At 62.1% G+C, this 24752-nt stretch overlaps 1 protein-coding gene and 1 long non-coding RNA gene across 13 annotated transcripts; one reads left to right on the top strand and one right to left on the bottom strand.

Annotated features, from left to right (window-relative positions):
• Positions 1 to 3371: 3371 nt before the first annotated feature.
• Positions 3372 to 15033, bottom strand: ARFGAP1 (ADP ribosylation factor GTPase activating protein 1). 11 transcript variants are annotated; one of them, XM_067708694.1, is made up of 14 exons: positions 14872 to 15032; positions 12061 to 12124; positions 11768 to 11877; positions 11413 to 11584; positions 10948 to 11048; positions 10117 to 10203; positions 9563 to 9659; positions 8707 to 8763; positions 7551 to 7583; positions 6905 to 6934; positions 6149 to 6205; positions 5582 to 5641; positions 4960 to 5036; positions 3372 to 3962 (listed from the first exon to the last, which is right to left on the bottom strand). In XM_067708694.1, exons 2-14 carry the CDS (start codon positions 12118 to 12120, stop codon positions 3617 to 3619), a joined length of 1287 nt encoding a protein of 428 aa, XP_067564795.1. In that variant the 5' UTR covers positions 12121 to 12124; positions 14872 to 15032; the 3' UTR covers positions 3372 to 3616. The 11 variants fall into 11 exon arrangements, with proteins under 11 accessions (XP_067564795.1, XP_067564796.1, XP_067564805.1 ...); XM_067708695.1 differs by having other exon boundaries at positions 4960 to 5030; XM_067708704.1 differs by lacking the exon at positions 11768 to 11877 and having other exon boundaries at positions 4960 to 5030; positions 14872 to 15033.
• Positions 15034 to 15110: 77 nt separating this feature from the next.
• Positions 15111 to 23570, top strand: LOC137208178 (uncharacterized). Of its 2 annotated transcripts, none has more exons than XR_010935514.1 (3): positions 15111 to 15302; positions 17245 to 17585; positions 22236 to 23570. It is a non-coding gene; the product is annotated as an uncharacterized lncRNA (long non-coding RNA). The 2 variants fall into 2 exon arrangements; XR_010935513.1 differs by having other exon boundaries at positions 17245 to 17910.
• The last annotated feature ends 1182 nt before the right edge of the window (positions 23571 to 24752 follow it).

Raw genomic sequence — 24752 nt, 5'->3', positions numbered from 1 at the left:
CCTCCCCCAGCCCTCCCCACCCACCCGGAAGGCCCCACCCCAACCGACTAGGCTCCCCGCAGGCTGGGCCCAGTAACCAGGGCTTGCGGGGGCGGGGGGGGGGCACCCAGCCTGGGCCCCAAGCACCCAACCCCTACTGGACCCCAGGACTCACCCCCCAGAACCACCCTACCCCAACCTGGACCGGACCGGCCCCCTCCCCCCAGCTGCTCTGAGGCTGCCAGGGTGGCTCTGGCCCCACCCCCCACACCCCGCCCCCACTCTGGGCTCAGCTTCTGGAGGCAGAGGTGCTCTGGGAGAGGTGGGCGCAGCACAGGCCAGTCGACATTTGCTGGAGACTGGGAGAGGCCAAAGGTCGGGGGCTGGATGCTGCTGGAGGGGCAGGGCCCTTCCCAACGCCCCTGGAGGTTCCTGTCCCCCTCTCCGACCCCCAGCCACTGGGCAGGCGCTGCAGGATCCAGCCAGCTCCCGGCCTTGACCCAGGACCCTCAGAGCCCCTCCTGGCCTCCAGTCCTGCCCTGCGGTTGGTGCTCCTGCAGCTGGGAGGGGCCTGAGGACCCGAGGCGAAGGTAGTTCTGAGACCTGCCGTGGCCTGGGAGCCAGCCGCCCATGCCTGCGGCCCCATGGCTGGACGCCGGACGCCGCAGTGCCGGTGGATGCCCTGCACTGGGTGCCGGCGCTTGGTGGGGGTGGGGGTGGGCTGGGGGGGTGGGGAGAGTCAGGCCCTGCAGTCCCGAGTGGAGGCCGGCAGAGGGCGCCTGGCCTGGTGGCCGCAGACACACAAACACTGGCATACACGTGTCTGTCCACGTCCACGGCTCACAGGCGCTCGGAACATGCGTGTGCACACTCACGCAGCCCACCAAGGTGCCGCTCTCCACGCTCGCAAGCCAGCGGGTCCTGAGCGCTCTTGGCTAGACTCCGGGCAGCCCCCGACCCATGTGCCCACCCAGGAGTCCCTGCACCTGGCACGTGCTCCACGCCCGAGGCCCGAGGCCGCGCAGCCCACCTAGCAGCGTCAGGGCTCAGCCAGGGCACAAGCTGCTCACGGTCACAGCTCAGAAAGGCAGGACAGAGCCAGGCTGCCCCTGCTGGGCAAGTCCCGTCGGCCTTCTGGAAGCGGCACGGCCGTCACGGCCCTCACTCTAGAGTGCAGGTGGGGACCCCGAACAACGGCCCCACTTCCCCCAGCCCCAGCAGCGGGGAGGTGGCCCCAGGAGTCCCAGCCCTGACCGGTCGAGAAGCCGGCCCTCAGTGCTGAGCAGAGCCTCCCCGGCCCCTTGGGGAGGAGGTGCAGAGAGCAGGACCCCCACTGCCCAGAAAGCCCCGCAGACGGTGCCCAAGAAGCCCTACTCCCCATCTTCCTGCCAGGACTGGCTCAGGGCGTGGAGTCCCAGGAGAGCCACCAGCATCTGGTGTGCTGCAGGCCTGGGCCCGCTGGGCAGGGCCATCTGGCTTGGAGAGATGGTTGGACTGGGTAGCGCAGGTCACCTGCGAAAGCTCTGGAAAAGGAAGCTAAGCTGGGCAAGGGCTGCCTTTAGGTGTCTGCTGGTCAGTCGTGGTGTCTTGGCCAGAAGGTCTGGGGCAAACAGGTGACAGAAGCTGGCCAGGCCTCAGCTGGTGGATTGGCCTGGCCTCCTGGAGCCGGAATCTGGGGAGGACAGCACGCAGCGGCCAGGGGGCCGAGGGCAGGTTCACAGCTGACGGGTATGTTGTCCGGAGAGGCAGAGGCCCCGTGTGTTCAGCATGACCGGGGCTCAGCTGAGAAAAGGATCCAGGACCGCCCTACACGGCGCCCTGGCTTCCCGACCCGCCTCCCCACCTAGACCCGACTGCCTTCACCACGGGGCCCCCCTGCCCATAGCGCTGCTCTGGGACAGGACAGCACAGAACCACCCAGAAGACACAGCTCCAGCCCGGAGCCTCCAGTCGGTCCCGCGTGGCGGCCACAGGTGCCCTCGGTCAGGCAGTTTCAGGATGAGGCAGGCTGGCTAACCGCCAGCTGGCGGCCCCAAGTCTACCCAGGGCCAGGGGAGCGCCGGACTGTCCTTATAGAACTGCCCTCTCCCCCGGACGAGGGTGCCGCGCAGATGCCTCTGTGTGTGGCAAGGGAGCTGGATTGGATGCTCAGGCCCTCACTGCCAACCCAGCCGGGAGGAGAGGGCCTGGCACTATCCAGGCCCAGCAAACAGAACTGCAGAACGGCAGGGGCGCCTGTCCTTTGCCCGTGAGGGGTCTCGGGCCACCCACCTAGTGTCCTGACGTGATGCCTGAGAGCAGAGCACATCTCAGACCAGTCAGCCTCAGGGCCATGCGCATCAGCGCGAGGGGCTCCCGGGCAGAGGTCAACTTACTCCAGCTGAACACGGCCTCCGGGGCAGGGCCTCCTGGACCAGAATCGACAGGAACGAGGTGCCCCCGAAGCCTTCAGGGCTGGGGCAGGACCCCAGAGTCCCGATCCCAACAGCGTGGAAACAAGAGTGTCAGGACAGACTGCACCCCCTCGTCCGGCCCGGCGCTGATCTGAGAGCTGCCTGCAGTGCAGCCCACCAGCCCTGGTGAGGACCCACACCTCACACCTGGCCCTCCTGAGTGCCTCTGCTCTGGGACACTTGGTCTCGGGCTGGCAGACCACGTTTGACCCTGGCTCCCGGGCTGACCTGGGTTTTCTCATCACCCTAAGCCTGATCTCTGACCTCAGATCCGTGTGGCAGACTACTGGTTCAGTGACTGAGACCCTCAGGGTCAGCTAAAGGCAGAGGTGCTGGCCACTGGGCGTCTTCCTTGGGGAGAAGTGTGGGTGGCCGTGCTGCAGACCTGCCACATGAGCCACTGCCATCTGGCTGTCCACACGGGGACGGCCCGTCCCGCGGGGCAGGGAGCAGGGACGTGGCCCACAAATCACACAGGAGGCCTGGGGGTAGCCCGGCTGAACGGCCTGAGGGCCGGCAGAAACAAGTGCGGGGACAGAGGACTGAGCACGGCGTCGTGTCACGTGGTCGTCAGCGCCGGACCATAAGAACGAGGTGGCCGGCGCACAGCCATCAAAGTCGAGTGGGCTTGGGCGACAGTGAGATCCAAATCACAGTGCAAGGAGGCTGGAAGAGGGGCTGCGAGGAAGGCCGGGGTACCAGGGCACCGCTGCACGACCCCCCCGAGCTGATGACGGGCTCTAGGGTGACGGCAAGGCCAGGAAGGCGGTGCTCGGGTCGGGCGGACGCTGGCCAGCACTGGTGCAGAGACAGACTGGGGAGCAGAGGGCAGGGGGCAGGTGGCGGCTCTCAAACGCCAGGCAGTTTCTTCCAGAGGAAGAAAGAACGAGAGCGACCGAGAAGTGAAAGTTGCTTCAAGGAGACAGGCCTCAGTCACGGTCACTGGGCAGCCACGTGCGCCACTGGGGAGGGCGTTTATTACCGAGCGCACTGGGGGTGGTGGCTGGGCGTGGGTGGCCCCCGCAGTAGCAGGGAGCACTTCCTGCAACAGCGCCCGGCCCGGGGCTCCAGGAGAGCCAGGACAGGTAGGCACACGCCCCTGGGGTCCCGGCCGAGGCTGTCCTCCCAAGCGGCCGGCGCTTCCTGGGTGGAAAGGAGCAAGGCGGCGGCGCGGCCGCTGTGCCCTACCAGTCCTGGTTGTCCCAGCCGTCGTCCACGGCGGCCAGCGGTGCCGCCTCCTTGACGGCCCTGGCCCTGGCCCTGCCCTCCACCCCGGCCCCCCAGGCCTCCCGACCACCAATGTCGCCGCCCCCGTTGCTGGACGCAGACGCGGGGCCCGAGCCCCACGCATCCCAGCCATCCGAGCTCCTCTTGTCGGCTAAGGGGTCTGCACACGTCCAGCTGTTGCTGCCTGGGGACCTGTGGGCCCCAGCAGGGTCGGTGCTCCCGAAGGCCTCCCAGAAGTTCCGGTCGGTAGTGCCTTGGGAGCTGTCCCCGCCGCTGTTCTGACAGCTCCGGCCCTCCGGGGCTCTGGGACAGAGAGTGGTCTCTGAGCGGCTCCCAGAACCAGGAGGTCCAGAAGGTTGCCGTCGTGGCCCTGAGCCGCCTGGTCTTCCCCAGGCTCCTCCCCAGAGAACGGGGGTCAAGGCCAAGTCCAAGCCCCCAGCCAGAGCCCCACCCCCAACCAGGGCACTCAGCCAGTGCCACTCAGGGTCCCAGAGCCGCTGTTCTCGCTCTAGGGCAGAGGAAACCCAGCCTCAGGGCGGCTCCACCACAGAGCTGAGGCCGTGGAACCTGTGGGAGGGACTCAGGCCTCCTGCCACCAGAGCCCACTCTCCACCAGTCCCACCCAAACGCAGGATGTTTTGAAGGAAAATGTAAAGCGCTGGTTTCCTGCAACGATTAAGGGGGAAAAAAACCCAGACCCTTCTCTGCACCGTGGAGTCCCTCAGTCCCTCAAACCACAGTCACACCACTGAGCACAGCGGACAGCACGCAGAGGGGGAAGCGCTGAGGCATCCCGTCCGCGAGCATGGGAAACACGCCCAGGCCTCGGGCACACGGACAGGACAGCACGCGCCACTGCCGGAGCGGCCGCTGCTCTGGGCCTGGCCCGAGACCATCCATCCCCCCACCAGATCCCCAGGGTCCCACCTGGGGTCAGAGAAGGAGAAGGCTGCCCAGTCTGGGCTCGCAGCAGAAAGGCCCGGGCGGGAGCCCTGAATGCTCCGGAGTCCTGGGAGGGGGGTCAGAGCCCAGCCGCACCCCCTCTCCCTCAGCCTGTCCCACAGAGGCGAGGCTGAGACTCTCCCTCCCCAGCCCTGCATGGTGGCAGCTCCCACGAGGTCGAAAGCAGGGCTTCAGAGCGAGAGGTCAGGGGGCCGACGTGCCTCTCTGCACCCCCAGGGCTCCAGGGGTTTCTGCACTGTGAGCCCTGAGCCCCTGGGCGAGACACACCTGCCTCCCAGAGACCCCAGGGGAGAATGCCACGGAAGGGGGCCCACTTCGGGAAGGGGGGCCAGTATACCTGTCCAACGGGTCCTCCGCTCTCCCAGAAAAAAAGGTGGTGACGTCCCTCCAGCCCCTGCTACCGACTCCCTGGACCTGGAAGGAGACGTAGGCGCTCAGCCTGGGCTCTGACGCCAAGTGCAGAGTTGAGACCTGGGTGAAGTTTAGGAACATGGCGACACCACGGGGCTCGGGCGGTTCACCCCGACGCTGGGGACGGTGGGATGCCCGCTGTGTGGACGCAGAGGCTGTGGCCCCAGGAGCTCAGCGGAGAAGCTCCTGGGTGGGAAGCAGGACAAACGCCAACCCGCCCCTCCCCGCCCCCAGCGGCGCTAAGGCAGAGAAGGCGGCCGCCCCCAGCGCACTCACCAGGGGAGGTCGGCAGCAGCAAGACAAGGGCAGAAAGAAAAGAAGCAACAGGTTAGTGGCTGTGACGGGCGCCCGTCAAGCCGTTTCCATATTCCTCAGGCTGTCGGCACCGCAGCGTCTACCTGACCCTCCTCACGTCCTACAGGCCCCTCGGGCCAAGAAGCCATACGGGGCGTGAAGCGCCCAGCCCTTCCTGCTCGCGGTTCCGGGCTCCTTGGAATATGGAGACGACGCTTTCAGCCGAGCCCGCCTGTCAGGCGGGGCTTCCCTACCTTGGCCGCCAACTCAGAGAACCCACTGGACACATCATCAAAAATCTTTCCCTCCTTCACCTGGTGGATCGAAACAGCATCGTCATAGCCGAGGCAGATGCCCCGCTGCCCGTTACTGACAAAGGACAACGCCCACCGACACCTGTCAGGGGACCTGTCTCCACGCCGCGTCGCCCCCTCCCCAGAAGTGAGGGCGAGGAGCAAGCTGACCACACCGCAGCCCGGGCCGGTCTCGCCCGGACCCTCCCCCGCTGGCCTCCCGAGCACGGGCTGGCGCTGGCCGCAAACCGCACGCCCCCTCCCCCGGGAGCTTCTCTCGCCGCCTTGGCCTCCTCCGGGGTGAGGGGCCGGGCACACACACAGCCACGCGTGAGCAGAGTAAAGGCCAGGCCTTGCTGGGCTGGGGGACGAGAGCCATAGGCACAACGCATGCGTGAGGACACGGGGAGTGAGCACGGGAGTCTGAAGCCCGAACAGCGCCTCCCAGCACCACCGCCCCCCGAATGAGGCCCACGGGAGACGCACGCAGCCGGAGTGCTGCGAAGGTAACCGGAGTCCCCGCGTTACCTTCTCCTGGGCAGGTTTGAGGACACTCTCGTTCAGACTGTGGCCCAACTCTGATGCCTGTTGGAAGGACAGATGCGATGAGAAAAAGCCGCGTACGTGGCAGCACGTTCACCCCAGGACTGCGAGCCCTGCCCACGGAGGGGAGGCTGCAGACGGTGAGCAGCCCGCCAGCACCCGATGCTCCGCGCTGTCGCAGAGGCTGGAGACCGCTGCCCCTGGCCTACGCACCCTGGGAAGGGGCTCGGACGGCAGCCAGCTCTTGGAAGCCCACCCCATCCGGTGGCCACCATCAGGCTCTGCCCGTCGGAGCCCACAGGATCCATCCCAGGAGAACAGCCCCTGGCATCCCCCCGACACAAACGGGTGGATCCCAAGCCCCACCTGCCCTCCAGGGGCCCTGCGGGAGTTCGAACAGAAGGGGATGGAGCTGGGGAGCGAGCCCAGGCCAGCAGCTCAGGTGGGGGGCAGGCAGGACACAGGGGAGGCAACCACGGAGCGGGGCCCTCGCCACTGGCATAGGACTCCCCAGCACCGCTGCAGCAGCAGCCTCAGGATCCGGATCCCGCGCCTCCTGCCTGAGACGCGGATGCCCGAGCACCGTGGATGGGCCACGCGGGAGCCCATCGGGCTGGGGAGCAGCTCTGAGCGTGAAGACAGGGAGCACCGACATGCAGCCGCGGCACAGACACCTCAGAGCGGGGCACGCGCCAGACACGCGGTGGGGGGGGGCGTGCACGAGCATGGACGCGGCCTTACCAGCTCTGGCTGCTGCTTGGAACCCCAGAACTTCACCCAGACAGCATGGGGAGACGGGGGGTGGGGGTGGGAGAGAGAGCGAGGCGGTGGGAGCGGTGTTCGGCAACAACCAGGACACGGTCCCGTGGGCGCCGCACGCTCTCTAGACCCAGCACCTCCCACCTGGGAGCTTTCCAGCACGGTAGGAGCGAGCGGATAGGGAGTTGAGATGGGGGCTCAAAGAGATCAGCCCTTGGCCCCAGAGGCTCCTTGGACGGCCTGGCACCACGCCGGGACCGCCGGGGCTGCCAGCCAAGGTGTGAGAAAAAGACGAACACCAGGGCCCGAGACGCCGTCCACGAGAAGGGAGGGCGCTAACCAGGGACAGAGGCACGCTGCTGCCACAGGATGCAGACCCCGGTCCCCTGGGGGGGCGCTGGGCCTCCCGTGTGCGGTTGCCCAGACATGGCACAGAGCCTCCTTCCCCACGAGGCCAAGGGCACAGGGGCCTATGGCTGCCCGCCTACCAGGGACGGGGCAGGATCTAAGCCTCCTCCACCTGCTAACCCGCAGGCGCCCAAAGTGACACGTGGACATGTGAGCCTGGGAGGTGAACGCACGCATGGGCAACCCTTGAGAGCACGAATGCAGAGGCTTCCTTTGTTACCTTCTGACTTGCCTGGGATCCAAACTTTGTCGCCTGAAAGGAAACACAGAGAGAGGGCTTTCTGGTCAGCCGCCTGACGCTGGCCACCAGGGCTGCACGTCCTTGGGGCCCAGACACCCGTGCTGGTCTCCTGACGGCCGCGAGGCACTGGTGCTCACCCCACAGCAGCTCTAAGGGGCCCTGCAAAGCTGCCCACCACATCCGCTTCCCCTGGAGGAAGGCCGTCAGGGGAGGGGCAGCCAGGATGAGGGAGCAGGGCCGACGCCCACCTCCCTGCTCTGGAATGCAGGGCGCACAGGCCGCCCACGGGCCCACAGGTGGGGCAGGTCCCTCTCCAGCGAGCTCTCCCCGTCGCTGCCGAGCGTGGTCTGGTCACACCTCTCACCTCTGCCCAGCAGCCTGGCCGCTCTCATAATAAGCAAAGAGGGAAAGGCCTGGATCCCCACCGCAGCCCCGCACAGCCCCGGAGAGAATCAGCAGAGGCCACGTGGCAGAGCGCTGGTGCCCCAGCGCAAGGCTCCTCCCTGGGCTCTAGCCCTCAGAAACTCCCGTCCTGGCCTCTCCAGGGCCCGTGTGCTCTGGGTCAGCCTGCCAGGCGGCCTCCCGTCCCTGCTCCGGGCGTTCCTGTCCCCGCCACGGCACGGTCTCCTCGCCAGGCCCGTACCCTCGCACACGCCTCTGCCCTGGCCCCTCCCGCCTGGCCTCCACCCAGTCACTGCCAGGAGCCGAGCACGTGCCCACGGCCCAGCTGCCTGTCCTGGCAAAACCCCCAAATCCTGCCTCGCCTCAAGCCCAGGAGCAGGCGAGGGCAAGAGGAAACTCGGGCTGTCCATACCCTGGAGACCCAGCAGCAGAAACTCTAGGCTTTGCTTGGGCCGGGGGAGGGGGAGGCAGGGAAGCCTGGGTCACCCTGACGCCCCGCCGGCACCCGCCTTCTGCAGCCAGCCCAGCCCCTGCAGGCAGCTCCGCTCTGCCCGGTACACCACCAACCGTCACAACAAAGAACGTCCGTGGGGCCTGGGGGATTCGCCAGGGCGAGAGGCTGCCCACCGAAACCCCCTCAGGGCAGATGGCCGTGCGGCCTGAGCCCCGTCAGGACCCCTGGTCCCCCAGAGCCACCGGCCTGCGCGGCCGCGTGACGGGGCGGGCTACTTACACCCTCCTTCGCTGCCGAGGCAAACCTGCTTGCTCCAGTGGCGAAGCTGCTCCAGCCCTGAAAGGAAGCGACACACAAGCCACGTGGCGGCTCCACACGTGGCCACCAAGGGGGTGCTCCTCAGACACGCGCCGGCCGCCTCGCACCCACGTCTGTGGGAAGGACACAGCCAGGGCCCCAGAAGCAGCTCCTGGCCCGGCTCCCTGGAGACATGCCTTCCCCCGAAGCGCCCCGCCACCCCTCCAGACAGACCACGGGGCGCTGGGGGCACTGAAAGCTGTCCTCCTTCCTCTAAGTCCAAGGTTGTTTCCCCTAAGTCTCCGAGATAGATGAAAGCAACTTGGAAATAGAAACTCTTCATTTAAATCCCAACTCGGCCTGTTCCACCTGAAGGAGACACGGAGGGACCCTCGCGAGGAACTGAGAAGACAAGTGCGTGCGGCCTCTTCCCCACGGCGGGGCGGGGTGACACGGAGACACACACACTACAGCCTGGGAGGCGCTTCTGGAGAACGGGCTCCTGCACGGCGGGCCAGGCCGACGGCCCCTTTCTTCCCTGGGGCAGCCCTGGCCCAGAACCCACATGCTTGGGAGACTCTGCCAGGAGCGGGCGGCCAGGCGGGCTCCACTCAGAGGAAACGAGCCTTGCTAAATCTGAGGGACGTGTTTTGTAGCCAAAGTAAACGAACGACAAAACACGCGTGGGATTAAACACCGTAAACGGCGCTTTAAGAAGAGACGTCAGTGAAGGAAAGGGAGGGGGGCCTCTGTGAGACGGGCCAGCGCGGGATCCCAGGACGGCCAGGTTCCAGGAGGCCCCTGGGGAGCGGGGGACAGCCAGGACGGGCGTCCTCACCGAGTACAGGGACGACATGGCGCTGTTGAGGAAGTCGTCTTCCCTCTTCGGAGGCGGTACCGTGTTCCCAAACCCCACGTAGCGGTTCTCCTGGGCCCTGGCGGGGACACAAGCAACAGCCCTGCTGCTCCCGACAGCTGGGGGTGCAGACGTGCCCAGACCCGGGACGGGCACCCCGGAGGACGTGCGGCTCCCACACCCCAGTGTGGGGTCAGGCTCTCCTGTTGGTGGGACGAGGCCCTCCTGCTGCACCTGCCAGAGGACCTGGCGAGACCCAAAGCGACAGCCAGTCACTGCAGAGAGTGGGACAGGCTCGACCACAGGTCAGGCAGGTTCCAGGAAGGAAGCACGTCCTTTCTGCTCCCCAGCATTGTGAGCCGTGGTTTTCTCTCCACTCAAGCCCCCCACCCGAACCTGGGCTGCCAGGCGGAACCCCAGGAGGCCTGCCGATTCTGCACCCCCTGCACATGTGGGCAGCAGCCTCCCCCGACCCTCGCAGGGGCCAGGTCTGCCTGGGCCTCCCCCAGCTCCTCAAAGCCCTCCGGAGGCCTTACCCTTGATAGGAGCCAAGGTCATCGTTCAGCCAGTCTTCGAAAGCCTTGTCCGCAGAGGGGGTGGAGTTCTGCAGCTGGCCAGAGGCTCTGCAACGGAGGGTCAGAGGTCAGAGGCCGACGGGGTGGGCACACGCCCACAGGATCACGGGGTCTCTGGGAGGCGCCGTCACGCCCACCTGCTCACACCTGGCTCCTCCAAAGCGTGGAGCAGAGGGTGGCTCAGGCTTCGGCTCGGTGGCTGAAGCCGGCAAGAAGCAGGGGGAGGTGCTGCAGCCCGGGGTGGGGGGCACAGCAGCTCCACGCCTGCCCGTGCCTGCAGGGAGGCCGCAGGGGTCGAGGCCAAAGCAAGCGCTCGGCAGGAACCTGGAGCCCTTGCGACCGGAGTCTCGCCACACAACGGGGAGGTGGAGGGGAGGGCCGCTGGGCACCCCTGGCGTCAACAGGGAGCTCTCTCTGAGACCAGTCACCCCGAACACCAGCCTCCAACCCACGAGAGGACACAGGATGCCCGCCAGGGGGACGGGGCACCCTGGGGACGTGGGCAGCCCTCAGTAGGACAGGAGACGTAGACAGCAGCCAACTGGGTCCTACAGAGACGCCGTGTGCTGCGGGCACAGAGCTGGCGCTTCTACTTCAGACGCACCTTTACTGGTTGAATTTCTACTAAAAGTTTGAATTGTAACTTAAAAAGTTGTTTTTCCCACTGACTTTCAGAAACGGCTCACAACTGGAGCTGTTACCACAACAGCACAGGGACTCTGAGCCACAGTTAAGGTCAGAGCCGGGCAAACCCAGCCCAGAGCCCGGCCCACAGGCCAGACGAGTAGCTACCGGTGGGCAGAGGACCGCAGCGTCTTGGGCTGAGGTGGGGTCCAGTTCTGGGCGGGTGATGACTCCAGAGACCATTCTCTGCCTTCGGCCAGAGTGGCCACCTGCAGAGGGAGCGAGGGCGTCAGGCAGCGTGGATGCCGCCTGCCCCGCACACAGCCCCTTGGGCTCGGCTGCCACGGGCCAGGGCTCTCACAATGGGCAGAGTGAGCAAGCTCTTGGGCCCCCTCTGCACCCCCCGAATGGATGCAGCGCTCCCCAGAGGCTGTGAGGAGGGCTCAGCCCTCCTAATCACAGGCCACCTGCTTCCCCTTGGGTGGGGCGAGCGGGGCCACGCGTCTTGTCTGTGTGTGGACTGCACATGGCCTCCGTGTCGTGTCAGAACCCACAGGAGATCTCAGCCCCTGGAACCACTCCAGCAGCCGATGGCCGGAGCAGCCTGCACACGGCCGGGTGGCCTGTGCTCACCTTGTCCCTGAAGAGGGCGGCGGCCTTGCTGTTGTACTTCTCCTGCAGGGACCAGCAGGGGTCATAGACCTCTTGACACTCCAGGAACTCCCGGAATTTAGCGTTCCCGCCGACCTTCATCTTCTCCAGCTCCACGTCTTTCCACTTGTCCATAGTGACGGACCGGACAAAGCTACACACCAGAGGACCGACCTCGCCACCAGTACCAGCATCCAAGAGCCCACCCCAAACGGTCTGGAATTAGACACGTGCACCTCCTGTGCCAGAGCGCCGGAGCGGGTAGGAGCTGGCCTGTGGGTGGCCCTCACCTTCCCGTCACCCGCCAGGCGGCAGGCCAGGAGCAGAGGGCACTGACCTGAGGTGCACCCCGAGCCCGCGGTGCTTCCCCGAGCACTCCAGGCAGATCCAGATGCCGTAGGTCACGCTCACCCACTGAGGGTTGAAGGCGCCGCACTCAAAACACACCTGCGAAGAGCGCCCAGGCGACTCACCCGGGGTGGGGCAGGGCCCGGGGACCCCGAAGACCCAATGAGGGGCCCCCAGAGGGGGCAGAGGGAGGCTGGCTGGGAGGCCAACGGTGACAGGGAGGGAGGACTCTGAGAGGACCCCAAAACCTAAGCCAAGTGTCAAGGAAAAGCGGACACTTACGTTGTTTTCATCTTGCACCCTAATTTCCTTAAGAACTTTCCTAGTTCTCGGGCTGGCCATGGCGCTATGAAAGAGAAAAGCAAACTTTTCAACTTCCAAATAGGTCACTTCACAAGAAGATCAACTTCTGGTGCAAACACACTACAAAGTATGACTTCAAGAAATTCCGTGAAGCTGCTTGGAAGCTACCGGGGAACAGGGCTACTTACTGCAGGAACCTGCTCTCCACGTGCTAAGAAAAGCCGAGATCAGCCTGGACGCTCCTGGGCCAACCACAGCGTGATTATTAGGGGCAATGCGCAATTACTGGAGGCCGCTCATCATGTACCATCAAGACCACACGATTTATAAAAACACCCGTCTTCTGGTGAAGTTCACAGCAAGGGGTGGTCTTCACAAAACGTGCTCAGACTGGCTGTTAAATCTCATTTCCCCTTTTCAGGGCGACACATCAGACTTGGGCTGACAGTATCCGAAGCCAGGGAGCCCCACCTTCTCAGCCCCCGCAGCCCCTCTACCTTCTACCAGTGCAGGGAGGCTCCTGGCCTGGGGCGGAAGCAGTGGCGCCGCCTGACACGGGAAGAAGCTGGCCTCCCAGGGACCATCTGAAGGATGGAGGTGACAGACAGCATGGCCACAGCAGGGCAAGGACAGGGGCCTATGGACCAGCAGACCTGCCACCGCATCTCAGGGGGACACTGCCGGGGAACAGCAGCCACACAGCCTGAGCTGAACAGAAAACCCATTTACTTCTTTATAGATCTCCTAGCTTCGGCAAAGTTCAAGTTCAAGTGGTGGCCCGGTAAGTTTCAGGTGGGAGATGGGGAGGGAGCCCAGCGTGGTGTCGGCAGTAAAGTAACCCCATGGATGCCCAGCCTGACTCTCAGGCTGGCCCTTCCCTCGTGACCAGGACCTGCAGGCTGTCCCTCCAGCTCCCCCGGCAGCATGCATCCTCTCAGGACACACAGGCCGCTTAAGGGACAGAGCCACACACCTGGGCTGCTGGCGGTGTCTCCAGCCTCCGACCCTGCACCCCACTGTCTGTGAGGGACTGCTCCAACCAGCTTCCCTGCCAATGCTTTAGCGTGAGAGTCCCAGGAGCAGCAGTCACCTTCGGTTACTCCCCAAGGAGACCCTGCCTCTCCCCACACCCAGGCCTCCTGAATCCTGAGCCCCAGGATGCCTAACGCCCGCAACGCCCACTTCTGAGCCAGCTGAGGTTAGGAGACAAACGTCTGCTTTCTGTAACTGAGGGAAACAAAGCCAAGGGCTCGCCGGAGGCACCTTTCTGCTCTGTATTTCTCTGTGCTGTGCATGACGGCCTGGAAGGCAAACACCTGAACCCACAATCCTGCCCAGCGCCCAGCACCCGGCCCAATCCATCCAGGCGGGACCCTGTCCTCACGCTAAGCTCCAGTCACCCACAGGGCGAAGGCAGAAATGGGTGGCCCCTGGGAGCTCTTTCCAGAGGACTGTGCCTGCCCAGAGGCTCCCCTTCTGGCCAACAGGACCCAGGCAAACAAAAGTCAGAACTGGGGTGAGCCTGCCCTGAATTTCTAACTGCGTAAAAGAAGGCAGAGAGAGTGTCTGCACAAGTACAGCAAGGGAAATACGTGAAAACTACGTGACTTGGCTCGGATTTAAAAGGAACTTTTTTTGGACGTGAGAATCCTTTCCTTCTGTGAAATGCTAACTTTAATACATAAAAAACAAACACTTCCTAACTTTCAAAACTATAGTTTGTCTTGAAATATAATCCAAGAACTCCTGCATTAATGCTTGAAACCAAACCCAGCTCTGTGCAAGTGAACGTGGCCTCAGTAAACGGTGAACCAAATAACACTTCTCGGTTTACAGGAAGAAGCCACTTGTCAGCCGGCAGAACGCTGTTCCTGAAGTTGGGACTTCCTCAATGCCTGAGATGAAAAGGGATGACTTAGGGACACCGCTTGGGGCTGTTACACAGGCAGAAATCCTGCTCATCTTTCCCAGAAACCACCTGAGGCCCCCGAAGCACCTACACCGAAGAACAATCATTTCTCACTTAAAACACCATCACTTCTGAACTTCTGCAGGGAATGGTCCCAGGAAGGGATGCCAAAGCCAACTTAAATGCTAATTATCCCCCGGGCCATTATCACAGCCCCACCTGGCACAGAAACAGAGGATGGCGGAACCCTTAGGCCTGCACTAAACGACACAATTAACTCTCACATGGGTGGTCAGCGACGAAGCTGTTGAACAGGGCAGACGAGAAGCACAGTTCTACCTAAACGCACGGACACTGACGGAGAATTCCAAAGTCCCTTCTTGGTTTCCTCTCCCTCCCCCAAGACGATCACCCACGGCCACCAAGGGTGAGGCTGCCATTTCCGATCAGACCGGCCTCTCCAACACCGAGGGGGAGGACCCTTCCCTCTTAGGAGTGGAAGCCCCTTCAAAGCTCAGACCCGGCCCGACGGGACCCTGTGTCCAAACCAGCTCCTGGTTCCGAAGGAAGGGACGGGGCAGGGCCGGCTCGCCCCACGGAGGGGGTGTTGGTGGGCAGCGGCCCGTGACAGCCTCAGAGGAAAGAAGGCTGGGGGCCGGGGGCGAGCTGCGGGGGCGTATGGGTCCAAGCGGGGGCGGCCAGAGGAGGGGGGACGGCCGGGGGCCCGGGGACTAGCCCCGGGGTGGCCGGGGGAGGCGCTTCCAGGTCCTGCGGACAGCGGCCTCGGAGCGGGTGGGGGTCTGGGCGCAGGCGGCCGCCGGCAGGGGCAGGGGACCAGCCCGAGGGGAGCCGGGGCCTCGGGGCCTCGGCCGCGCGCTTACCGGGCAGAGGGCTCGATCCTGCGCGCCGGGTCGGGCCGGGTCAGGCCAGGGTCAGGGCCGGGGTCCTGGCCGGGGTCGGCCGCGCCGCGAACCGCACCGAAGACGACCGCCGACCACCCACCCCACCGCCACCAGCTTCCGGCTACGTCGCGCCTCGCAACGCCTCACGGGAAGCCGGGGACGGGCCGGCGGGGGCGGGCCTTCCTCCCCTCCTGCTTGGCCGGAAGCGCTGCCTCACCCCGTAGCTATGGGGACGCGTCCTCCTCCGGGCTGCTGTGTCGGAGCTGCTAGTCCAGCGGGGACCGCGGTAGCCTGGGGACCGACAGCCGTGCTCACCAGCGGTGCGCCGTCAGGATCAGACGGGAAACTGATGGCCTGCTCAGATTAGAACGATTCATGGGCGTTTACTCGCAAGGGGGCTGGTTAGGAGGGTATGCGCGGGTTTAGGGCACCGCAGGAATTCTGCGGGAACCCAGGGCTGGAGCAGCAGAGCTGTGACGTCAGCAGACTCCAAGGAAAAGAGGGAAGGAGGGGTTCCCGGACTCGGGAAGGGCAGTGTCCTCAGGGCCACTGCCCAAGAGGAGCTGTCATCTTTTGTTGAGGGCATGACCAGCCCAAGGTGACCTAGTAGAAGAAGGCACAGGAATAAATACCGGCCTCTCTGGCCTCTCACCCTCTGGTCTCCCGATTTTGCCTCCCACTGGCCAGGCCCACCGGTGCAGTCTGAGGTGGAGAAGGGTAGGGGGTGGGCACGGAGGACAGCTGGAGACGTTGCAAGCAGGCTGCAAAGCAGTGTGAACCCCAAATATGGGAAATATGACTGTAGAAAGAAAGCTGTCCAGAGTGATGATCTCTGGGGAGTATAACTGCAAGCGAGTTTTGGTTTTGTTTTTACTGTGCTCTTATGTGTATTCCACATATTCTTCATTGATCTATGGAACTTTTGGAGTGATCAAGTACGAACGTTTTTACTGAGGTATAATTTATATTCAACAATTTACGTTCAATGAGTTTTGAGAAATGCATACTGCAGTGTAACCTCCACCATGATCAATTATAGAACATTTCCATCACAGGCAACCACTGTTGTTACTTTTATCCCCATTTCTTAGTTTACCTGTTCTAGAACTTCATATAAATGGAATCATGCAATAAGTACTCTTCTGAATGGCTTCTTTCACTTAGCATAATGTTTTCAAGGTTCATCCATGTCATAGCATGTCAGCACTTCATTCCTTTTTATTGCTGAACACTATTCCGTTAAATGAATATAACTCTTTGTTTATCCATTCACATATTGGACAGTGGAGTCATTTCTGAGTCTTGGGTATTGTGAATAAAGCTGCCCCGAAACTCACATGGGTATATTTTAACATTTCTTGTGCATAATTACCTAGAAGTTAGGTTGCTGGGTGATCGGGGAGGTGTATGTTGAACCTCATAAGAAATTGTGAAGCAGACTTCCAAAATGGCTGTACCATCTCACACCCCACCAGCAGTGTGAGAGCTCCAGTGTCTGGCGTGTATGCTGGGTTATCTCATTTGCATTTCCCTCCATTGCTAGTTGAAAGCTGCCCTGGAGGATTATCTTAGCTTCCTGGCCCTTCCAGCCCACCCTGTGCCCAGCTTAGCATGAGCACCTCGTGCAGCCAGGGGAAGCCCTCAGGAAGGAGCCAGCAGGGCTTGCAGTGAGAAGCCACTGGCATCACAGAAACAAGAGGACTGAGGTGATGTGCACGGGGCACCCATAGGGTCTACACAAGGACAATGTGAGACAGTGTAGATTTTGGCACGAGACCCTGGGGCTGCGACTGTGTGGGTTCCAAAAGTTCAGAGAGCGAGAGCCACGTGCTGGATTCCTTACGTGGGCTCCCTGGAGGAAGCGGGCTCTGAAGGATGTTGAAAGGGAGGAGTGGAAAAGGGAAGGCGGTCCCTGAAAGGGCACAGCGGAAGCCAACATTTGGCACTGCTAGTGCAGACAACGAGCAGAGGCTGAACTTTCAGTTTTCTGATCATAAAGCTAAAAGGTCAACCCCTACTCCACCCCGCTCTGGAGGCCTGGGGCTATGCTCGTCCCCAGGGCCAAGAGCAGGGAGGTGGCCATTGCAAGGACAGGGCAAGCCTGCCTCCTCACAGCATCCCTGCCTCTCTCTGCCATCTCAAGGCTGGCTCAGTGACCAAGTAACAGAGGATCCATCTGGGCACTGAAGTGGTGAATGGAGCAGAACACGCAGCTGCAAACTGGAAATGTTTTATTACCCCATCTGAAATACTTAGATAATTTGGTTTTCTTCTAGACCTGCCGGCAGTACTTTAATTTCCAGTTAGAGTAATGTGATCATCTTTGTGGTTTCCTCCCCAGGGCTGCTGAAGCTCTCGATATGAGTAAAACTGAAGGGAATACGAGGGCAGCAATATACAAACCTCGGGGTAAATGGCTGTGCAAGGCTGGGGCTGGCCTGGGCCACACAAGTTCACCCGTGAAGTCACCGTGGGACCCGGGACACATCGCTACTGCCTCCTGGACTCAATTTCCCCGTCTGTGAAAGGAGGACCCCAATTCCCCTTCCAGGCCAGGGACCCACGCTTCCTGCCTGCTTGTCTGAAGTCAGGCCCTGGGCTCGATAAGGAAGATCTTGTGTAAACTGCACAGCAGTGCAGCTCTTCCTGATGTGCATCTGTTGTTCAGGTGAAGAAATGGAGGCACAGAACAAGTAAGCAATTTGCCCTAGGTCGAAAAGGCAGTAAGTGGTGGAGGCGAGGTTGGTACCCAGCCTGCGTAACATCTTCCTCAGAGTAGAAGGGCGTGTGGGGCGAGCGTCCACTGGGGGCGCAGTTGTGTCCTCTGATCTGACCCAGCACCAGTCTCAGAGGTCAGTTTCATTCCAGACATGTGCAAGTGACGGAGAAACTGGGTTGGGCCGTGAGCACTGGTCAACCGTGACCCTGTCAGGGTCTCACCGCCGGGTCCCGGGGGTCCAGCCAGCTGCCATCAGGGGTGGCAGAGCCTAAAGAAACAGCGGAGGCTACCCAGGACTGGTGAGGGCCATGTGTGTACATGTGTGTAAGTGTACACATCTGTGAGCACGTTTGGATTTGCACGTGTGTGCAGTGTGCATGTGATTGGTGCACGTGTGTATACATGTGTGCACGGTATTGCATGTGTGGTCTGTGCCTTAAGGCTCGTTAGGCTCAAGGTCATTGTACTGAGTCCCCCACGCGCACAGAGACAACAGGTGTGGCTTTGGGGTGTGCCCAAAAGAGGCGCCGCCCACAGGGCTTCCCAGAGAAGCAGAGTCTGCCATACCCGCTTTGCACAGCGGCAGAGGCTGCAGCTTGGAGTCGGAGAGACTGCCCTGGCCCCGGCCAGTGGCAGCAGCACACAGATGCGGGCCCAGGCTACTCAGACCCTGGAGGCACCCCAGCAGTGCTCGTCCGGAGCTCCTGCGCGCGGGGAGAAATGAAGCCAGGGCTGTGTCCACCTCGTCCCCAGGAGCACTGCTCCGCCCCACACCCCGGGCATGGCCCACAGGTCTGTGTTCCTGAAACCAGTGTGGGCTGAGGAGGGGCCATGTGGGGCCCCGTGAGGACAAGGCTCCTTCCCTGCCTGGGAGGGTGGCTCTCAGGAAGTCTCGCTGCCTATATTTAAAGATCAGCCATTCTGTGGGCCTCCATGCGCCTGGGGCATGGCAGGACCTTGGGGGCATCTTGAAATGACTATCTAATCCCATTGACTGGCCAGCGCTCCAGGGCCGCCTGGAGAGGTGGTCGCCAGCCATGGATGTCACCAGAGCCCTCGGTCTCTTTCTGGACTCTTAACTCCTCTTGAAATCGCTCCCATATTGGGCTCAGCTCGGGGGCAGGGCTGTTTCTCCCAGTGTTTAAGGGGATATGCCTATGCCACCCGGCCCCCGCTGGGCTCCAGGGAGCAGTTAGACCCACTTGAGGCCGACAGGGCCTCAGGTACATGGAAGCAGCCCCAGTTTCCCAGCGGGAGGGCTCGAGGTCAGGACTGTTCGCTCTGTCCCAGCGATGCGGATGGAGCCGACTGTTTGCTGGGCGCTGGTAGGAAGAGAGGGAGGGGCGCCTGCCGGGCAGCGTTGGTCCCGATGCCGGCCCTGGCGCACAGAGGGTGCCGCGATGCCCACCCATCCGACCCCTGTTGCTGCCTCTAAATGATGCACAGGAAGAACTGGGCCCCAGGATGAAGGAAATGGAAGGAATGTCAGAATGTGGTCCTGCTGATTCACGAGGCCGTGCATCTCTACGGAGCACAACTGCTCCTGACCCAGAGCTGTCGTTCTTCCTAAAACACCCAGGAACTTGCAGCTGCGCCGAATGACACTTGGTCACACAGGCTAACGCGTCACGGCCAGGAATGTATTGAGACAGGGCCAGCTTCTCAGCCTGCAGGCCCGAGGGCTCAGATCCCAGGGCTATGACAGGAAGACCCACACACCCCCTGCCTTAGCCCCTCCCATGCCTATCCGGATTCTAGTTGTTAGAGACAGAAAACCCAACCCCACATGGCTTAAGCAACAAAGGGATGTTATTGACTCATGTGGTGAAAAGTCCAGTGGTAAGTTGGCTTTCAGGTGAGGCTTGATCCAGCAGCTCAGCCGTATCACTGAGAACAGGTTTCTCCCTGTATCTTTGCTCTGCTGTTCCATTTTCACCCGAGGGTCCCCAAATGCAGCTCCTAAGGCTGTAAGCTCCCTGCTCACCTCCCAGCTAAAACCCCAAGATTCACTAGCTTGGATACACTAACAGCAGGCCAAGGGGATGGAGTGTGCTGGTCTGTGGCGTCTAAGCCCCGAGCTCCAGCCCTGGGGCCCCAGAGGGGAGGCAGGCCCCTAGGGCTGCAAGGGCCCCAAACAGAGGTCCGAAGGTCAGGCGAGCGCCCCTTGTGGCTGAGGCTGGGGGGCATTTTGTGGCTCCCCTCTGTGTCCCCGGGGCCCGGCATGAGCCCAGCCAGCGTGGCACGAACACTGGGGAGGCCTGGGCGGGGCTCTGCCTGTCTCCTCTTCTCTTCGGGGGAGCTGCTGCTAGAAGGAGGGACGGAATGGGTGGAGGTGGACAGGCAGACCGTCTCTCCAGAGAGGCAGGAACTTGGCCTGGAGGCAGGAGGGAAGAGGGGTTTCAGGTGGACACAGGACCTGGCGCCACGGGGAGGCTGAGAAGGGCCGGCCAGGGGGTGGGCGGCAACTGGGAACAGCCACTGACACACTGACCCCAAGGCCAACACGACGGGGAGGCAGGGTGGGGGGGGGGCGGTTGGAAATCAGGTCTTGAAGGACCACAAACGCAGCCAGTCACATTTTGGGCTGAGAGCGCTCCTGGTCGGTCAGCCAGGAGGCCTGAGAGCCGGTGGCCCCGGGGGGCCCACAGCAGCCCTCATCCTGCGTTCTTACCTCCCAGGCACCTGCCAGCTGAGAGATCACAGGGCCAGGGGAGCCACCGAGCTGCCATCCTGCCCCCGGCTCCCTCTGCTGCCCCTCCCAAAGCCCCTGCCCCTGCGCTCCGTCTCTGGACTTACCCAGACCTGGACCCAATCTCGCCTTGAGCTGCGGGCGACCAGGTCTCTGGACCTGGTGGAGCCTCAGCCTCTGTGAAGCTGTGAAGCGGGATCATCATCGCTCCTCCCGCACGGTCCCGTGACATCGAGGGAGATGAAAGGAGGTGCGGCTTCTGGGCCCGGGAGGGACCCTGGGCTCCTGGTCACTTCACACCCCACCCCCACCTGCACGAAGACAGAAGCAGAGCCTTCAGGAGTGACAGAGGGGGTGTCAGCAGGGCTGGAAGAGTCTGTCACCTGCCGTTCCCTTTGCTCCCAAAGCCCAGGAGTCCTTCCTGGGGACTCGGTAAACGTGGCTTGATGTGGGCGGTCCTTTGCCACTCGGGGATTGTACCCCAGGCCAGCCCTCCATCGAGAGAGAGACAGAGACAGAGGGAGAGCGAGAACGCAGAGCCAGGCAGGGGGGCAGCCGCTGACCTCAGCAGAGGACACACACAGGCCTGCAGACCAGCTTCCCTTCTCCTTTGTTTCCAGTTTGCTTAATGAGCCAAATATTTAAGCAACTCCCCCGCTACCCCGCTTTCCTCTTTAATCCCTGAACGGCTGAGAGTGATGACGAGGTCCCAGTGAGAGCTGCGGTTGTGTCCTCTGGGCTCTCCTCGACCGGGTCTCAGGAGGCCCGGGCCGACGTGCCGGTGGACGGGCCAGGGACATACCTGGGCCGCGTCTGGGTCACGGCAGCGAGCTGTCTCCTCCCGCCCAGCGCTTCTAGCTCTCAAAGGCCCGCAGGAGGGCTCCTGGATTTAATGCCTCGTCTGTACCCCAGCCTGACGACGGGCACCCTCACAGGGCCTGTGGTCCGTCTGGGAGAACCAGTGGGGTGTCTGCACGCAGGGCCTCCACCTGGGCCGAGGGAGTTTGCTCCTGTGTCAGGCACCCCAGGGAGCCTGAGGCCGCTCTCGGTCCTTTGCAGCCTGTCCAGCTCTGTTGCTCTTTCAAAGGAAGAACAGGACCCACGGTGCCTTTTATCTGGTCCGGATTAAGGGGTCAGGCCCCCCCCACATGCAGTTCTGGGGCTCAGCCAATATCTTTCCGGGAGTGTTTGTTGATACTTACAAATTTCTCCCAAATTCGTCTGAAAACATCTGCACGTGGCAGTTTCCGTCGCTCTGGGTGAACAGAGACGGCAAGAGGTTTTTTGTTTTTCTTTTTAACATCTTTATTGGAGTATAATTGCTTTACAATGGTGTGTTAGTTTCTGCTTTATAACAAAGTGAAGCAGTTATACATATACATATGTTCCCATGTCCCCTCCCTCTTGCGTCTCCCTCCCACCCTCCCTATCCCACCCCTCCAGGCGGTCACCAAGCACCGAGCTGATCTCCCTGTGCTACGCGGCTGCTTCCCACTAGCTATCTATTTTACGTTTGGTAGTGTATATATGTCCATGCCTCTCTCTCACTTTGTCACAGCTTACCTTTCCCATTCCCCATATCCTCAAGTCCATTCACTAGTAGGCAAGAGGTTTTGACAGAGCTGAAATTCCTCTAGCCCCGCTGTGAGCTGACCCCACACAGGCCCCGAGGCCGGCTGTTGTTTCTGCCACAGGGATGGCTGAGCTCTGCAGGGTGGATGGGGGTGGCAGAGGGGTGCAGGGGGCCCCCCAAAACCTCAATCTGGCCTCTCCAAGTGTAGTGCTGAATGGTGGCCTCCTGAGGATACATCCCTACTGCCTGGAACCTGTGAACAGGACCTTATTTGGGAAAAGGGTCTCGGCAGGGATTGAATTAAGGATCTCGCATGAGATTCTCCTGGATTACCTGGGTGAGGCCGCAATGTGTCCTTACAGGAGACAGAAGAGGAGGGACAGACAGAGGAAAAGGCCGTGTGAAGATGGAGGCCGAGATGTGAGTGACGTGGCCACAAGCCCAGGGACGCCGGGGCCACGAGAGCTGGGCTCGAGGATGGGTCCCGCCCTGGAGCCTCCAGAGGGAACGAGACCCTGCCGACACCTTGAGTTTGGACTTCTGGCCTCCAGAACTGGGAGAGAATAAACTTCTGCTGTTTTAAGCTCCACCCCCACCCCACCCCACCCCCGCCCAGTTTGTAGTAAACTTACAGCTGCCACAGCAAATTGCCTGGAGGCCTTCTCTGGGTGAGACTGCTCCTCCCCCAGGGACTCAGTCCCACCCGCAGAGCGTCCTGGAAACCAGGGGCACCTCCCCCGACCGTGCCACCTCGGCCCGCAGACCCCCGGGGCAGGCTTTCCTCCAGATTTGCTGTCTGTGCTCAGCTGTGGGCAGTGTGGACGTTCCCGGCCTCACCTTGGTGACCCGGCAGCGTTGCCCAGGTGTCAGGCTGCCGTCTGTCCCCCAGCTCCTCAGACGGCCTGCTGGGGCCTGGAGATAGCCCTCCTCTGTTCTCTGCGCATGACTCACATAGCACTGCGGTCTCCTGCTGCCCCGATCCGGCTCAGGCAAGGGGGGCCTCCGATCACTGAGTTCCATCTGGGGGGTCTATGTAAGATGCAGAATTGGCAGCATTCAGCCTCCAAGAGCCGTAACCCTCTGCCAGGAGGAATATGAAGTGCAGTGTTAGTAAAATCTCACAGTCCAGAGGGGACCTAGGGAGAGACACAGGCTTGTCATCTGTAAAACGGGTGGCTCTGCGCCCGGGGGTCCCTCCTGGCCACACAGCGTGCATGCCCCAGGCGTATGGACGCCATTGACCCTGTGCAGAGCTCCACACATCAGGTCAGTGTCCGAGTCCTTCCAGAGCGGGTGATGCCCAGGAGGCCTCCAGGAGGTGCCGGCAGGGGAGGCTAGCCCCGTTCCACCCCCACCTGGCAGCAGCTTTGAAGAGGAGTGGCTGGCCTGCAACGACTTATTTCACCTGCATAATGTTTTGTTTTGGGGTTTTTTTGCGGTACACAGGCCTCTCACTGTTATGGCCTCAGCCACTCCGCGGCATGTGGGATCTTCCCGGACCAGGGCACAAACCCGTGTCCCCTGCATCGGCAGGCGGACTCTCAACCACTGCGCCACCAGGGAAGCCCCCTGCATAAGGTTTTCAACGTTGGTTCTCGGCACAGCAGGTATCAGTAACTAGATACCTTGTTATATAGCTGGATATATATTGTGGTCCAGCCATACAATGTATCCATCCATTCGGGGATGCCTGCGTTGTTTCCACTCTGGGCCCTTATAAACAAGGCCGCTGAAACACTTGTGTGGACATTTTGGTTTCTTTGCGGTAAATATATGGGAGTAGAATTGCTGGGTCCCATGGTAACTTCATATTTAACCTCTGAGGACCTGCCACACTGTTTTCCATGGCTGCTGCACCGTTTTACACCCCTACCAGCAGTGTGTGCACGTTCTGGTTTCTCTGAGTCCTGGCCAGCACTTGCTGTGTCTGTCTGCGGATTCCAGCCATCCTGGTGGGTGTGAAGAGGTCTCTCTCTCACGGCTCTGAGTGGCTTTTCTCTTCTCAGGTGCTTGTCAGGCTTCTGTCTGCAGACAGCGCGGTGACAGCCATGAGCCGTGCGTCCTGGCACAGGTGGGCAAATGCATGTGGGGGAACCAAAATCACGGAGGGGAAAACTCCGGGTAGTTTGTGAACTCACATGAGTGGGGTCAGGAATTGAGGTTGCCATGGGAAATTGGTCTCACGTCCCTCCTCTGGGAAGGGGGCTGGCGATAACGGGGTGGCCAGAGCTCCAAGGACCCGATGTCCAGCAACCTCTCTGCAAATGCCCTTGCCAGGAGGCGAGGCGCCCTGTCACCACCGTCACCACGGGGCTGGGACCCTCTGGTTCTGGACTGCTGGAGCCGAGACCCGCGGCCCGAGGCTGAAGTGCCTCGTGCTGGGCTGCCCCTCGCTGGCCACTCTGTCTGGGTCCTGCTCCCCCCGGGGTCTGACCAGGGCCACAGCCCGCATCCCAGCACGAGACTCACTTGACCATGGGTCACCCTGATATAGAACCCAGCGACTGCCTATGACCAGTGGGGTAAAGCCCAAGCCAGCCTGTGCCACATCTCCGGCCCCCACCTTATCTGCCTCGCTCCCACCATCGGCCCTACATCTTGCTCAGTCCCGCCTCCACACCTCTGCGCATGGAGGTCTTCATCTAGCCCTCCCTCCACCAAGCACAGGTCCCGTGCCCCAAGGCTGCCTACAGCCCAGGGTCTCCCAGGGAACCTCCCCCTCAGGCCTGACCCTGGCCTGGCCTGCAGCCACCCCCCCCCACCCTGCTCCCCGCCCCTCCGCAGTGCCTGGGCAGGTGAGCTCCTGGTAGGCTAGCCTGCCCCTCCTCCTCTTGAGTCTTCACCCCTGCAGGGGGACCTGGGAGCTCCTGACCTAGTCC

The sequence above is a fragment of the Pseudorca crassidens genome, chromosome 15 (assembly GCF_039906515.1).
Source record: "Pseudorca crassidens isolate mPseCra1 chromosome 15, mPseCra1.hap1, whole genome shotgun sequence".
Lineage (NCBI taxonomy): Eukaryota > Metazoa > Chordata > Mammalia > Artiodactyla > Delphinidae > Pseudorca > Pseudorca crassidens.
Note: the sequence above shows the minus strand (reverse complement) of the source record. Positions and strands in the feature narration are given on the sequence as shown.